The sequence below is a fragment of the Bacillus rossius genome, chromosome 7 (assembly GCF_032445375.1).
Source record: "Bacillus rossius redtenbacheri isolate Brsri chromosome 7, Brsri_v3, whole genome shotgun sequence".
Classification (NCBI taxonomy): Eukaryota; Metazoa; Arthropoda; class Insecta; order Phasmatodea; family Bacillidae; genus Bacillus; species Bacillus rossius.
In genome coordinates, this window is record NC_086335.1 from 55,335,258 (window position 1) to 55,349,475 (window position 14,218).

At 37.6% G+C, this 14,218-nt stretch overlaps 1 protein-coding gene across 1 annotated transcript in view; it reads right to left on the reverse strand.

The window, feature by feature from the left end:
- LOC134534061 (protein wings apart-like) overlaps positions 1 to 11,582 on the reverse strand; it is a 36,549-nt gene extending 24,967 nt beyond the window's left edge. The window contains 3 exon segments of the mRNA XM_063372049.1: positions 1,978 to 3,680; positions 6,578 to 6,776; positions 11,095 to 11,582. Of these exon segments, the coding sequence (XP_063228119.1) occupies positions 1,978 to 3,680; positions 6,578 to 6,758 (1,884 nt within the window). The 5' untranslated portion in view covers positions 6,759 to 6,776; positions 11,095 to 11,582.
- Positions 11,583 to 14,218: the final 2,636 nt, after the last annotated feature.

Genomic DNA, 14,218 nt, shown 5'->3' on the forward strand with positions numbered 1-14,218 from the left:
TAGAGCGGGCCAGGTCTGGATAGGTAGGGTAGACAGGGCTGGTAACTCGTCCCCACTTGGGCGACGTCACGCCCTGAGAGAGAGACGTGCCCTTACACGTGGTGGCGCCCATGCTTAACATCATAAAATCACCGGGAACGTGCGCGCAGCCCTCAAAGTTCTGGATGTACATCATAAAACACACCTCTCTCGAGACCATTGACCACAAATTCCTGATTTTGGGCCACTCCTATATGAAAAAAGCAAGAAACATCACCCGAATATTTTTGTTCCCGATGACTGGATGCAGGTTGTGGCACATGCAAGTCGTAAATTCCAAGTAGTACGGATGCCAAACAATGACTTCCTATCTATAGAATCTATGGATAAAGAAGTCAAAGACAAATTCACAGGTATTCACACATTTCAGTGGCTTCATTTTGAAAAAGATAGTCCATACAAGCTGTTTTATAAATCCACCCTCAACAAAGACATGGAGTTTGATTCCATTGATTTAAGATGAGCAAAACCAGGGTACCCTAGCTCAGGAATACAGTTGACTGAACTCTTTTCTACACCACCTGCCATAACAACAGAGAAATATCAGAATCTGCAACAGTTACTTCCATTTGTGCCCCCAATTTACCATCCATTCTACACAAATCTCAACCACAAATCAAAAAAATCAGCTTCTGCCTTGCACAGCAAATCTACAGGAAGTAGAACACCATGCACAGCACCTGCTAATGAAGTGGTGTCTTCTGAGGATGATATGTGGGAGTCAGATTAATGTTTTCTGAGGAGGAAAGTAAAGGAGACTATTTTGTCTGTAAACTAATAATAATGTTTTGGAAAAAATGTTTCATTGTCTTATCCATTTGTGTAAATGATAATGTATTGTGTTTGAGATAAACAAAATATTTAAATAACAATAATTGGGCCATGCGAATAATATTGTCGTTCTTGGACTGTTGTTTTTGTGCTGTTGTTGGTTCTGAGTAAATGTGCTATAATGTTACTTTGAATATGAACACTGTATGATACATATTGTTTATTTCATTAATATTAGAATATTGGACATAAAAATTGAATGAAATACAGTAGACTCTTGATTATCCATGCTAATGGAGGGGACCGATGCGGCGAATAATCCAAAACCGTGGATAATCCAAAACCATAATTTTTTTTTCAACAAATTAAAAACAAATGTTTTCCAAATGGCCGCCGGATTATCGGGAGTTGACTAGTTGTACTTTATTCTAAACCTGACCTTATTGACAGTCAAAAGGATGACACATTTGGTGACAGAAGAGTGTAAGTGCTAACAAAATATTTAAAAAAAACATTACTGACCACAAAATATTGCGGATACATTATTATAGAATAATTAGCTTCATTAGCATCCAATATACATAATTCATAATGTAAATAATTTTATAAATTTTCAAGGAATTTTACATTTGGTCCTAACTTTTAACCTCATTTACTCATTATTAATATTTTGTCACTTCCATCCCTTTGCTTCTAACCACCTCAAATGAACACCTGGAAAAATTCTGTCAATACTAATAATGCCAAGTTTATATTTTTCTCTATGCAGAAGTTTAACGTAATCACTATAGTTTGAACATAACAATACTATTTTTGTGACATTATTTTCTTAAAAAATCAAGCCTGTACTATCAAATAAGTATGAAGAACTAAGTCTATAAAATACAAAAGACAAATAACTTGAGATTTTAAATTCGGAATCAGAAATATAAAGAGAGGCTTGCTGATATTGAACCAAATTTCATGCATTTATAAGCCGATCTGACAAGCAAAACATCTTAAATGTAGTTAAAAAAAATTATAATTTAGCCTAACTTATAAATAAAGTTACTGACATTCCAGATTTTTTAATACCGTACTAATTCTATGCTAGTTAGTAGTTAGTTACTAACTTATTTAATGATAGTGTGATGAACTAAATTAAAATGTGCCACCATTAGTACTCACCCCTTTAACTTTCTTGGGGCATTTTACACTTGTTATTGCCTCATCATCCTCCAAGTCAAATTCATTGGTAGTTCGAGACGTCACCCGTGTTAGCTTCTCAGGTCCAAACTCCTCAAACTCAACGTATGCATTGGCAGATGCGGGAACTGACGTGCTGCCATCTGCCGATGGTGTTTCTCCTTCCTTAGCACCAGCCGCATCCTTGTCATCAGCCCACTTGTGCTTGTACAGAGCTAGTCGTTTCTTGTTGGCATTAGGCAAGAGAGATCTACTCTTGAAGATGCTCCCTTTTTTATTCCTCCTCGTGCTCACGGTGGTTTCCGTTTGTTCCTGATCTACCTCTTGAGACGACATGCAGTCCGACTTTGTCAAATCCGAGCTTTGGCTGTCGATTTTCAAATCACTTTCCTCGCTTTGACTCGGCTTATACAGAAGATTCTCGGCCTCCAACTGCTCTCCCTGCGATGCAGCTATGGAGTTGATCTGGTCCGATATGCTGTTGCTGTCATCGCTGTCCGAGAACCAATTGTGGTCGAGGAATGGTTTGGATGATTCATTTGCAACTCGTGACACCGGCATCAACAGTTTCTCGGTGGCCGAACTAAAGTCAACGTACGTTTTGCACAGCAGTTCTTCAGCCTTCAAAAGCTTTTCTTGATCATCATCCTCCAAGCCAGAAGTAACCTTCTGAGGTAGTTCTTGTGAAAGCGGAAGTTTCTGAGACAGGTCTTCGCTCACGGCACCTAGCGTCTCCTCTAGACTCTCCCCTCCATCCTTACTCGAAGGGAAAGACAGCGTAGACAAGGAGCTTGTCACCGCTGCTGTTGTATCCTGACTGCCGACAACACCGTCCTCTGCATTGCACTCCTGCTCGTGCATCTTCAGCAGCACTTGTTCTATGGGGTCCTGACTGCTCGCAATCACAGTTTCCCTGGTTTGGTTCCCATCATCCTTCACTCCACCTTCAGGGGCAACAGACACGTTGTCTTGCTGAGCATCATTCACTTCATTCACCGTTAGCATCTGGTCCACGTCTTTCGAGTTGTTCGACTCTTGCACCACGGACTCTTCGCAAACCGACTGATCAGACTCTTTGCTTCTCTTTGGTGAAGGAATGTTTTCAGTGGACGATGCCTCTTTGCTGGGGACGCTGCTCAAGGATGACACATATTCATAATCACTGTTTGCTTCAGAGTAGTTGCGTCTGCGAGTGATCCGCAAGCCCAAAGTACACCTACCATCATTTTCAGAAGGAAGGGCTGGATCGTTAGATGCTGTGACAGAATCTTTTACGCCCACGTCACTCACGAGCTGAGCTGTGCCTTTAAATATCCTCAGCACTATTGGTGGTTTATGCTCTTCTCTTGGTGGGACTGCAGATTTATTTGGGCTGGAGAGATTCATTGCCTCTGTCTGCTCTTCTATCAACGAGTTCTTCCTCGGCGGAGAATTCTTACTGGATGCCGTGAAGAACTTCTTGGCTCCGCTTGTGGTTGGCGCAGATGATCTGGACGAATGGTTAGCTCTACCATACTTTTTGCTGACTTGAGGAATAAATGACTCTGAACTTTGGTTTCCCAAATATGCAGCTGTGTTCACTTTTACCTGATCGTTGTCAACATTACGACTTTTAAAAAACTTCTTAGGTTTAGCAACAGGGGCCTTTATTTCATTTTCTGTTAGGCTATTGTAACCATCCAAATCTGTAAACATATAATCAAAATAGTTAGTGGTTTTAATCATTATATTACTATCCAACAGAAGCTTAAGATATAAAATCATTCTATTTCCATTAATAAAAAAAAATTCAATTATTTTTTTAACAAAACATAAATTATATTTTACTACCTTCAATTACATAGGTAACACTCCAACTGTAGACTTAAAAATTTTACAATATAAATTTCTAACTTAAAATCAGCATGAATAAGTCACACGTGATAAAGGAATAAAAAATATTCACAAAAACCTTATTTGCATTTACTGTATTGAAACCAAAAAAATTAAAATAAATCATACCCTTCAATGAAACTTCAATATCAAATGTTACATTAACATTAATAAGCCACTTTTTTACTTGGTAAGAGTAAAAATAAATATGCAAACTGATGTTTTTATACTGTTAAGTTAGTTTACAGACCAAATGAATAATGGACATGACTGTGACGAAAAATTAACACAATTAAAAAAACTTAAAAAAAGATAGCAGCCCAAGAATACAGCAAGTTTAATCCAATACAATTGTAAGAACAGAAATTAAAAAAAAGTATGAAAGACCACAACACAAGTAAAAAATCTAAAAATCCACCCACAAAATATAAGTTACCTACTTAAATTATTTTCAGCTACTCTAACATACTAAATATAAAAAAAAAATTCAATTAATAAGTTTTTTTACAAACTAATCCACATGGTATATTTGAAATAGCAGAAATACTATAAAATTATGCACTACTTTTCTAACTAATGTAAAATTAGCTGTACTGACATGACCATGAACTTTGAAACACAGGATCTTAAAAATGCTTATACATAAAGGTATGTGGCTTATGCCAATCATCTATGCTACAACTGCCCACAAATTTATATTTTTTATAACTTTTAACACTATAAAATTGTCATTGAACTAAAAAAAATAATGTTGATTGCTAACTGGAAATAATTTAAGTCAGAAAGTTTGAGCAACTAACACAAACATTTTCATAAAAACGTAACAAAGCAGTATACATAGGATTACAGCTGAAGCTCAATAGTTAACTACTTTTCAGCAAATTGATTTTAAAACCAGAACAAGAATGAATGCTTAAGATAATGTGAAATAGTATGATATCTACTGATAAGCTGTTATCTTTACAAAATTTCATTCCTACATTTTCATATCCTAACTTAAAAAAAGGCTAAATTCTGCTTTTGAATTTCTAATAATTTTTATTAATGCATATACACCATCCTTAAAAGAATAAATAAAAACTGAAAACAGAAAATGTCCGTCCTGAATAAATGTTTATGAATGAATCATCTGAGATAAATATGTTGAATTTTTTTAAATAAAAACAAAAAGTAACAATTTTACTAGGGATGAGCCAATTAAATCCTCAAATACCATCAAATCCTTAGCATTTGAAGGATTCTATATTGGAGGAAAAAATATTTCAAGTAAACTAAAGTAAACTAAAAATTTAACAATGATAACCTCTGAAATTTACTACTTCATCTTTTTTATTCAAACCTATCCTGTTACCCTTCCCCAAGATATTGTACTTATGTAATTAAATAAGCCTAAATAAAGTTACAATATGTAGGTATTCAATCAGGGAACTTAGTTTGTGAAACAAACATTAGTAAATATTTTTAATTTCTTGTACATTATTTTATTATTTGAACCTTGACACCTAGATTCTGATTTGAGGGGTATATTCGAGGTGCTCTTTGGGATTCAAATTTGATATTCAGATTCAAGAAAATTGGGAACCGATCCACTACTAAATTATTTTACCTTCATTTACTTTAACATACTCACAGATGTCATTAAATATGAAAAATAAACTGTAATTATGATGCCTTTCATTGGGGGCGAAAATCTGTAGGAGTTCCAGGGGGTGCCCCATGGAACTACGTTTATCATTACTGTTTCACAATTACGATTTTGAAAGAGCATGCGGCCTCAGCATCCAAAATAAGCAGAATCTAGGTAACGATAATTCAAGTATCAGTCCTTCCAGATGTCAAAAAATCACAGCTAGGCTTTTCACATTCAGTTCCATTACCTTTCATTTTTCAGTTCATTACCTTTTCTCCAACAAAAAGTATCTGTACAGGATATAAATTCATTATATGTATATAGAAAATAAATATTTTAAATAATATATCTCTTTTTCCTGCATTAAAGAAAAGAAAATAGATATAGACATACTGTGCAGGTTTATCACTGCAAATTAGGCAGCACTTTATGTTTGTACATTTTTTTTAAAATCACTGTGTATTTCTTAAGTTCTGAAAACATCTTCTATTGGATTAAATGTACGTACTACATGACTACAATAAAAGCTCTCATTTTTCCACAACATGCATGAAAATTGATACTGCTATCAGATCTCACTAAAATTAGTCAGCAGTTTTGTGCGATAACTTAATTATTAGTGAGAATGGGTTATTAATTTCATTGGAAGGTTTTTTTTTTCATTTCCAAGACTTCTGCTTTTCGAATTAAACTAGTACATCAACAATTAAACAACTCATACTCTTGCAGGAAGCAATTTAAAATGGACACAAAGCAAGCACATTGCTATGAGTTGTTGAGGTACTTTGCATTCAATGCATTTGCAGAGACAATGAAAAGTCATTAATAGCCTCTAGGGTATTATTACATTTTAAATATGACTACTTACTGGAGGAAATAAAATGGACCCTCCTGCCTCGTGAAAGAGTTTGAATTCAAAACAATTCCCCTCTTGTTTTAAGGTGGTAACGCCCTTAGTAGAGAGTGCGACACATTCTGCCTTACTGCAACGGCTTCCACGCCCACCCAGCACTGCTGATGTGACGAGACGGCTAGGAACGTCACAGCCTGCCGGCTTGGGGGACAAACAAGAATGCTTACCCCCGAAAGTAGAGCTCCGCAACGAAGTGCAAGAAATCACCCCCCACTTGCCCACAGTGCCGGCCGACTTGGCTGCGGACGGCCTGTTGCTGTTCTCTTGGAACAGCTTGTCAAACTGGATGCTGGTCTGCGAGATGGTGTTTGGCTTCCTGCTGTACACTTTAGAGTAGCCCCTCGACATGGTGACCACATCCAGTGCCTGCAACCAGCACGGCCCGACTTCACAAACTGGTACGTGCCGCGCAGTTTCATTCTTACCTTAGTTTATAACCCATAATAACACACCATCCTGACTATCCATAAACATACAATAGAACAAGACACAAGCAGTCAACCCATTGCATCTCTGGAATGGGCCATGGGCAGACGTAATAACTGGATTGAAAATAAAAATCCTTTTTGGATGATGGTATTGAAGTACACAGGAAGAAGACCCCAGGAAGGAGGAGGTGGGAGTGCAGGAAAAAGAAGACTAGAATAAAGTGAAGAATGAGGAATGGTGGAAGGAGAAGGAAATTGGAGATTTTACTTGGCTGACCCGGCCACAGGCTGGAAACCCTTGTTGTTGTTGTTGTTGTTGTTGTTGTTGTTGTTGTTGTTGTTGTTGTTGTTGATGATGATGATGATGATGATGATGGTGATTAGTGATTAGCCATATTTGTTGCATGATAATCAGTATAGTTTCAAAAAGAAATAGTTTATGTATTTATGAAGTAGTTATATATAGCAAACATTTGTTCATTGGTAAAAAAAAAAAAAAAAATTAAAACAAAACTGATTTCAGGCTGCAAGAGTAAATGGTGAACTGCAAGCTAATGGTCCTGACATCATGCCGGAATAAATTACACTAACTCAATCCAATAATATACCATGAGAAGATGAATTAAAATAATACTCATAATTTCATTCTCTATTTTTTAGCATAAAACAAAAGGAATCAAGATTGCAAAAGTAAAAATGCTATACTCAATACCTTTAAAACAAAATTAGGCCCTATGTGAGAAACATGTATGTCACCTACATGTATTACGTACAGTTCTTAATATTGCACTGTACAAACCACGCCAGTATTTGATGTTATTGTTCCACCATTCTTGTTGTTTGACGACATGTTTGACACAAGACAAAGCTTGTCTACGTGCAGTTAGTAGTGAAGCCCAGTTTACACAATTTAGTAGCTAGCCTGACTAGTAACTCGATGTTTCCAATTGATCTGCAAGCCAGTTACTTGACATGGATAGCTAATGTGGGTTAAGCTACTAGTCCTTACAAATGCCAGTAAATCCACTTCTTCAAAGCTTGGCTACCAACAGTTCAAGTATCTCCGAGTTTGTTTCCAACTGAGGTGAACAGGGCCAGTTGAAGAGAGAGGGGGGTAAAATAGGTCACTGTCAAAGATGTTATTTTCGTGACAAATTTGCTCCTGTCTATTTTTGTCACTTCCTAACAATATGTGGAGCGCATATTTTTTCTTCTTCAGGAAATCTTCCGTAAGGGCACCATCTCCCCAAGCACACATACGGTGTGCAGAGCTTCACGAAGAACAACGCAATTTGAAAAATACTCAAGATATTCGAGTAAGGTCTGTTTACGAAAAGCAATTAAGAATTTGCTTAGGGCCAGAAAGTACTTTTGATTACAGATTAAGTTTTAAAACTATATTTTTAGAAGCTAAAATGCGTGTTTTTAGAATAATTTTTAAGCGTGAATCAACCGGTACATATTCTTGAAAGCACTTAAAGGTTCTTGCATTACACCTTTATCTTAATTTCTCCGCCATATAATGTTACGGTCATCGCTAAAATTTCACAGTTGTCCAATGGATGATAAGAAGACTGCGCGCCAGTTCAGAGCCTTGAGCTTGAAAGCAATACCGCGCTAGAAATACCAGCAAGCTTCACGCTTATCATTCCGCCTCACTAACAGACATACAACCCGACTAGACGGACCCCTTAAAGTTGCAAATTTTCATTTCCCTAGCAATGATTTTACATGCTTCCTTTTTGAGATTTTCAGTTATTATACTCTGAAATATGAAAATTCCACAAAACCTTACTACCCCTATGATACAGCACAATTTGTTAATCCCCAACAATCCAACATTATTTAAACACAAAAATAACTGTGGAACACACAATATATGCTGCTTGATGCTGTGTGTTGTAACTACCAAGACAGATACTGTCAAAATTATGCTGGCATACACATTTACAAGTGTCGGTAGCTAGCCAATATCGTGGTGGCAGTAGTGGGGAAGAGCAAGCGGCCAGTAAAACCATAACATTAGTAGCAGTTAATGCTAGTTGCTGGTATGACAGTTGCAATTCGCCTGTACAAGTATCTCGACCTATTTGTTTATAAGAAAAGTAGATAGATTCCAAAAAACTACTAAATTTGTGTAACTCAGGCTTTAGGAATATAAGAAATGTGAAAGTAAATTAGGTTTAAGATTTAAAATACAGTAAATGGTGTATATTTATTTAATGATAATTATTACATTAATCTATGTACAACGAGAGGTCATCAATACAGAGTAATAGATTGCACTGTGGCATGTTAAGTAAAGGAGGCACAGCATCAAAACTAACATTTTATTTTAAAGCAAAGCATTATTTACAGTTAGAAAAGTAAAACGTTTTTATGATGAAATGAAAATCACATTAAAATCTTTTTGTGATATATGTATTTAAACACTCTAATCTCACTATTAATGTCTTGATACAGTAGCCTTAATTTATTTAACCACCTTATGAAAAATTACTTGAGTTATTTAACCACATGAATGATGATTGTATTTTATTTATTACCTCGTTAACATAAAACTATTTGCTTCATTTTATGTTTGAAACCCAAATATATTGCTTTGGTGTGCAGTCAAAATTTTTCAGTCCTAATAATGAGTTTGTGTGTGTGAAAAAAAGTTTCCGTACCTATTATGCATGTTTGGAAAAAGGCAAATTTACAAATAAGATTTGGTTACTTATGTTTTAAGGCTTTCAAATGTCAATTTTAAACACAACTCTCTTAAAATGATGGGTTAGAATTAACATATATATCATCAATTAACTGTCTTTTCAAAATCCAGATCCCAAATTTTGCAAAACCGGGATAACCTAAAATACAAACACTACATGAAGCTATCAGTGCCCAAAAATAAACCATACACCACAGCCGCACGTTACTTCTTCCAGACTGTGATAGGTCCAAAGTTCATGTGGTAGGCTATATAAAAAAATGTTAAATGTCAAATTTATAAGTTTGGTGTTGGCAAGCATCTTTCAAGTTAATAAACATTTTATGTTACTTAAGATGAACGTAATAGGTCTTGTTAAACTGCACATGCCAAGCTTACACATCTCTAGTGCAAACAACATACTTTTTACCTTTTACTTGTTAAGCGAAGTGATAGTGATCCCAACATACCCTTTTTCATGCACAGAAAGGCCTAGCATCTGAGTCTAATAAAGGTACTCCTATGGAAGTTAGTATTACATTTATTCCATGGTGGAAACAAGTAGCTATACTCTTAGAGGTACCGGTACTTCACAAATTTAGACAAAAACATTAAATCAAAGGTAAAGTTTTTATAGGTACATTCGACAGCAATGTTTTGGGGAAAAAAATATTTAATTTGAAGATTGCTGTAATTGGGCCCACACTCATTGGCAAGCATTCACTCTTCTCCTGAATTGAGCTACATTTATTACGATCACACACTCTTCATCAAACTCATTCCCTTCCCCCACTGTTCTCACTACCATCTAGATTTTCCCCCTTTCCGTTCTCTATCTCTCTTTAAAATATTTCCTATAGTTCTTTCTCACTCCATTAACTGTTCCATTTTACGCATCCAAGTTTATCCCTGGATCCTGCTAGTATGAATATGTATTCATTGATCATCACTTAAATATCATAATATAAGCAGATTATGTCAGGTGTTTTTGAAAAAAAATTTTTGTATTCAACTTAATATCTTAATTCATTGTTTCATCACAAGTTTCTGTTATGTCCAGCATCTTTAGACATACTAAATTAAAACAGCAAGCATCATGTACCTCAGGATCCATGTATAAAGGATCATGACTTCACGATCCAGGGATGGACTTGGATACTACTATACTATACTATACTATACTACATGAATGGAACCTTTACCCTCACTCCTACTTCAAGGCTTCCCCTTCGCAACTCAATGGACCACCTCTACCCACACTTCACCCCGCTCAATTCTTTATACACCCTAACTAGCCTCTCCATCTGCCTTCTGTCATTTACGCTCTCCCACCCCATTTTCTTCATCAGGTCTGATGGGTTATAATATTTGACAAAATTATAAATTATAAAAAAAAAAAGGTAATGACACAGTGGTTTCCCATGTACATAAAATATTAATTGTTCACAAAAATAATATGCAGGACAGTTTTTCATTTGCCTACACAATAAACAATTTCGCTCTCAGGAATTTTTGTTTTGCCAACCTAAGTAAACATACTACTATAATCAAAGAAAACTCTCACCTTACGTAAACCGAATAAATTCAGTCGTGTGTATTGGAGTTTCACAATAAAAAACACAAACAGTAAACATCCAAATTCGAACCGCCATGTTCGGATTTTATACTTGGACAAACCATCACAGCAAAATGTTAAATCGTTTAGGCATCGTACAACAACGTCCCTAAATATGAAGCTTTCTTTTAAAATACACAAACAAATAACACGATGTCCTTCCTCATCATTTTACATACGAACAGAGTATAACATGAATATGCTACCGTATACAAAAACAGAACCAGTACCAACAAATTTAAATCCAAATATGATTATTGACATTAAAATTATTTTCTACATTCCCCAAAAAGATATCTTAAATCTTTTAAATGGCACACTGACATTCACAAATGACATATAAAAACATCTTTAAACTCCAATTTATTTCCAAATTTCCTAACGTATGTATCGATGTGTATACAAAGCTGGTTACAATTAAATCCAAAGAACCAGTCCTATAATGTGTTTGAAATTTATTCGAATGATATATAATTATATACTGTGAACTAAAATACAAGAGAAATAATGAATTCACCCACACACACAAGCATATATTGACAACATTAGTTGGGGCTCACGCCGGGCACCCAAGCCGTAGTGGCCCATTAAAGTCCTAATGATCACATTGGCACTGCGATCGAGTGAGCAATAATGAGTTAGTGCTGCTGGTGGTATAGCCCCAAAGCCAATGTATCGATAGCCGCCCGCACAGCTGACGTGTAATATCATTGTGTGCATGGAGTTAGGAATAGTGTGATTGCTTCCGCTGAAGCTTTGTGTGTAATTTCAATGTATGTAAACTTAATGAAGGAACAAATGAATAAAAGGTTTTGATGACACCATGCTGTTTTAGTAATTAACTAACCGTAGATGCTTAGAATATGCGACAATACAGACCACTTATTGTGTTAACCACTATCAGCATTCAAATCTTATAAAAAAGTGTCATTTTTTCTTTGTGTTTTATTGAGAGACAACAGCGGTTTATGTGGCAGGCTTGGTAGAACCAGAGTGTCGCGGGTTGATTTATATTGATGTCAAACCTCCTTGGCTCTTAATAAAATCCCGTGCCTCAGCCCTGGCTGTATTGTTCACTGCACACTGAACAGTCATATTTCGACCACCGGCGACACTTCCAGGGTGAGATGCTTAAGTGTTATTGTGTAAATAGATGAAGTATTAAGGTTCATTTATAAAGGAAAACAGGTAACATGAGAAATGAAGAGTAATTTATGTGTGTATTTGCCACTTCAAGACCAGATTTTTTAAAGGTATAGTTGTGTGTCATACCACTTCACGTCATTTGCATGGAATTGGCATTCCTGTAGAACAAATTCCATGCAGATCAATCTACTTTGAGGATATATGCTGTCAGATGAAACTCCTGGAATTCTTTTACAATCACTGAGTTTTTTTTAGTGTCAACAGTTTAATTTATTCTAAAATCAATTTACTATCAGCCCCCCAAACAAATGGACATTTTTAAGATAGGTACATAATCCCCCCTCTTGTATAAAACCTCACTCTACGTTGACGTCGACCCAAGTGTCGACCCAGCTCTCACAGCCCGTTATGCCACGCCAACGCCTTCTCATGCCTGTGTCGTGGGTGCGCCGTATAGTGAAGTGCGGGTAGAGCAGGGGGGGGGGGGGGCATGAGAGATTCGCGCGCGCCAAGGGGATCTGCGGTAAATACATAAAGACTGGACGCTGTATTACAGCAAGAATAATTATTGTAAATATTCATTAACATTATTTTATTGTAAATATTTTATTATATTATTTAAAGTGCTTATGTTTTCCTAACATGTTCACCGGGCAATGACGTCCCACCCGCCTGCGACACGTCAGGGGTGGCGCAGGATGCGAGAGAGGGGAAGGGATGAGCCGTTGCACGCCGCGCCGCAGCGCGGAGGAGGAGTTCAGTTGAGATCAGGCCGGCACCTAGAGCGGTCGCGTCGCTGAGAAGTCGTGCCTCGAGACGGTGAGTGAGGAGTCGTGCCTCGAGACGGTGAGTGAGGAATCGTGCCTCGAGACAGTCAGTGAGGAGTCGTGCCTGGAAACGGTCATTGAGGAGTTGTGCCTTGAGACGGTCAGTAGGCATCAGAGTCGTTCCCAGGCAGGCGCGAGGAGCAGTCGTGTCATGAGAGAGTCGTGCCTCGAGACGGTCGCTGAGCTGTAAGCCAACGAGGAGTAAGTGCATCGCGATGCAGGCATAGGGGCAGCTAGGCATTAGCTTCCTAATTATAGCTTGCTCTTTTATGTGGCGGAGAGTAGTAGCTTCTACAGTGCATATAATATCTCGCGGGACATTAGGATTTCGTACAGCAGCTCGTGGCATAGTGTGTTAGTGTCGCGTCACCTTTCCGGGTGCCTCTGAACTGCCGGACTTAGCACGGTGCAGGTTAGCCAGAGCATCACGTGGAGTATTCAGTCAGGGGATAAACCTACGTGTCGTCGCGCGCCAACCAGACTGTCACAGGTGGTGTGGGGACAGCCCCATGTAAAGGGCCTTGTAACAATAAATCGGGTGTTCGTCGCGGACTGGTGGATATTAATTCTACATCTTAGCTTGTCCCTCCCGGGCCACATTGGCCGAACCCCATTCTACCTAGTACAACCTTTGAATATATATATACTGTATAGAAGTTGCCAGCCCAGGTTAAAATTTCAAATACCGTTTGAGGTAGTTGGTTAATTCACAGCCGCAATCACCACCATCTCTAGGGCATCGACTTGTGGTGGTCCCTAGCGGACAAGTGTCGAACTCTTCAAACACCCCTTCCCCCTCCCGTTGAACGACCTTGAGCTGTAGTGAATGATGGGTGGGGGGTGCGGGGAATGACAGTGGGTGACAGTGCTGTGCTCTAACGTGTAAATAACAACTGAGACGATACAGGGCATTACAGCAGCGCACTGCAGCGGTGAAGTTCCCAAGCTGCTCATCATACACTCCTGAAAAACATAGAGTAAATCCTATCCACTCGTGACTTCTATACAGTATGTATATATATTCAAAGGTACAACTGAGCAACCGGGCGTCGAGCGACGAGGGAGGGCGAGCGGAGCGACGACAACGTGACATACAATCA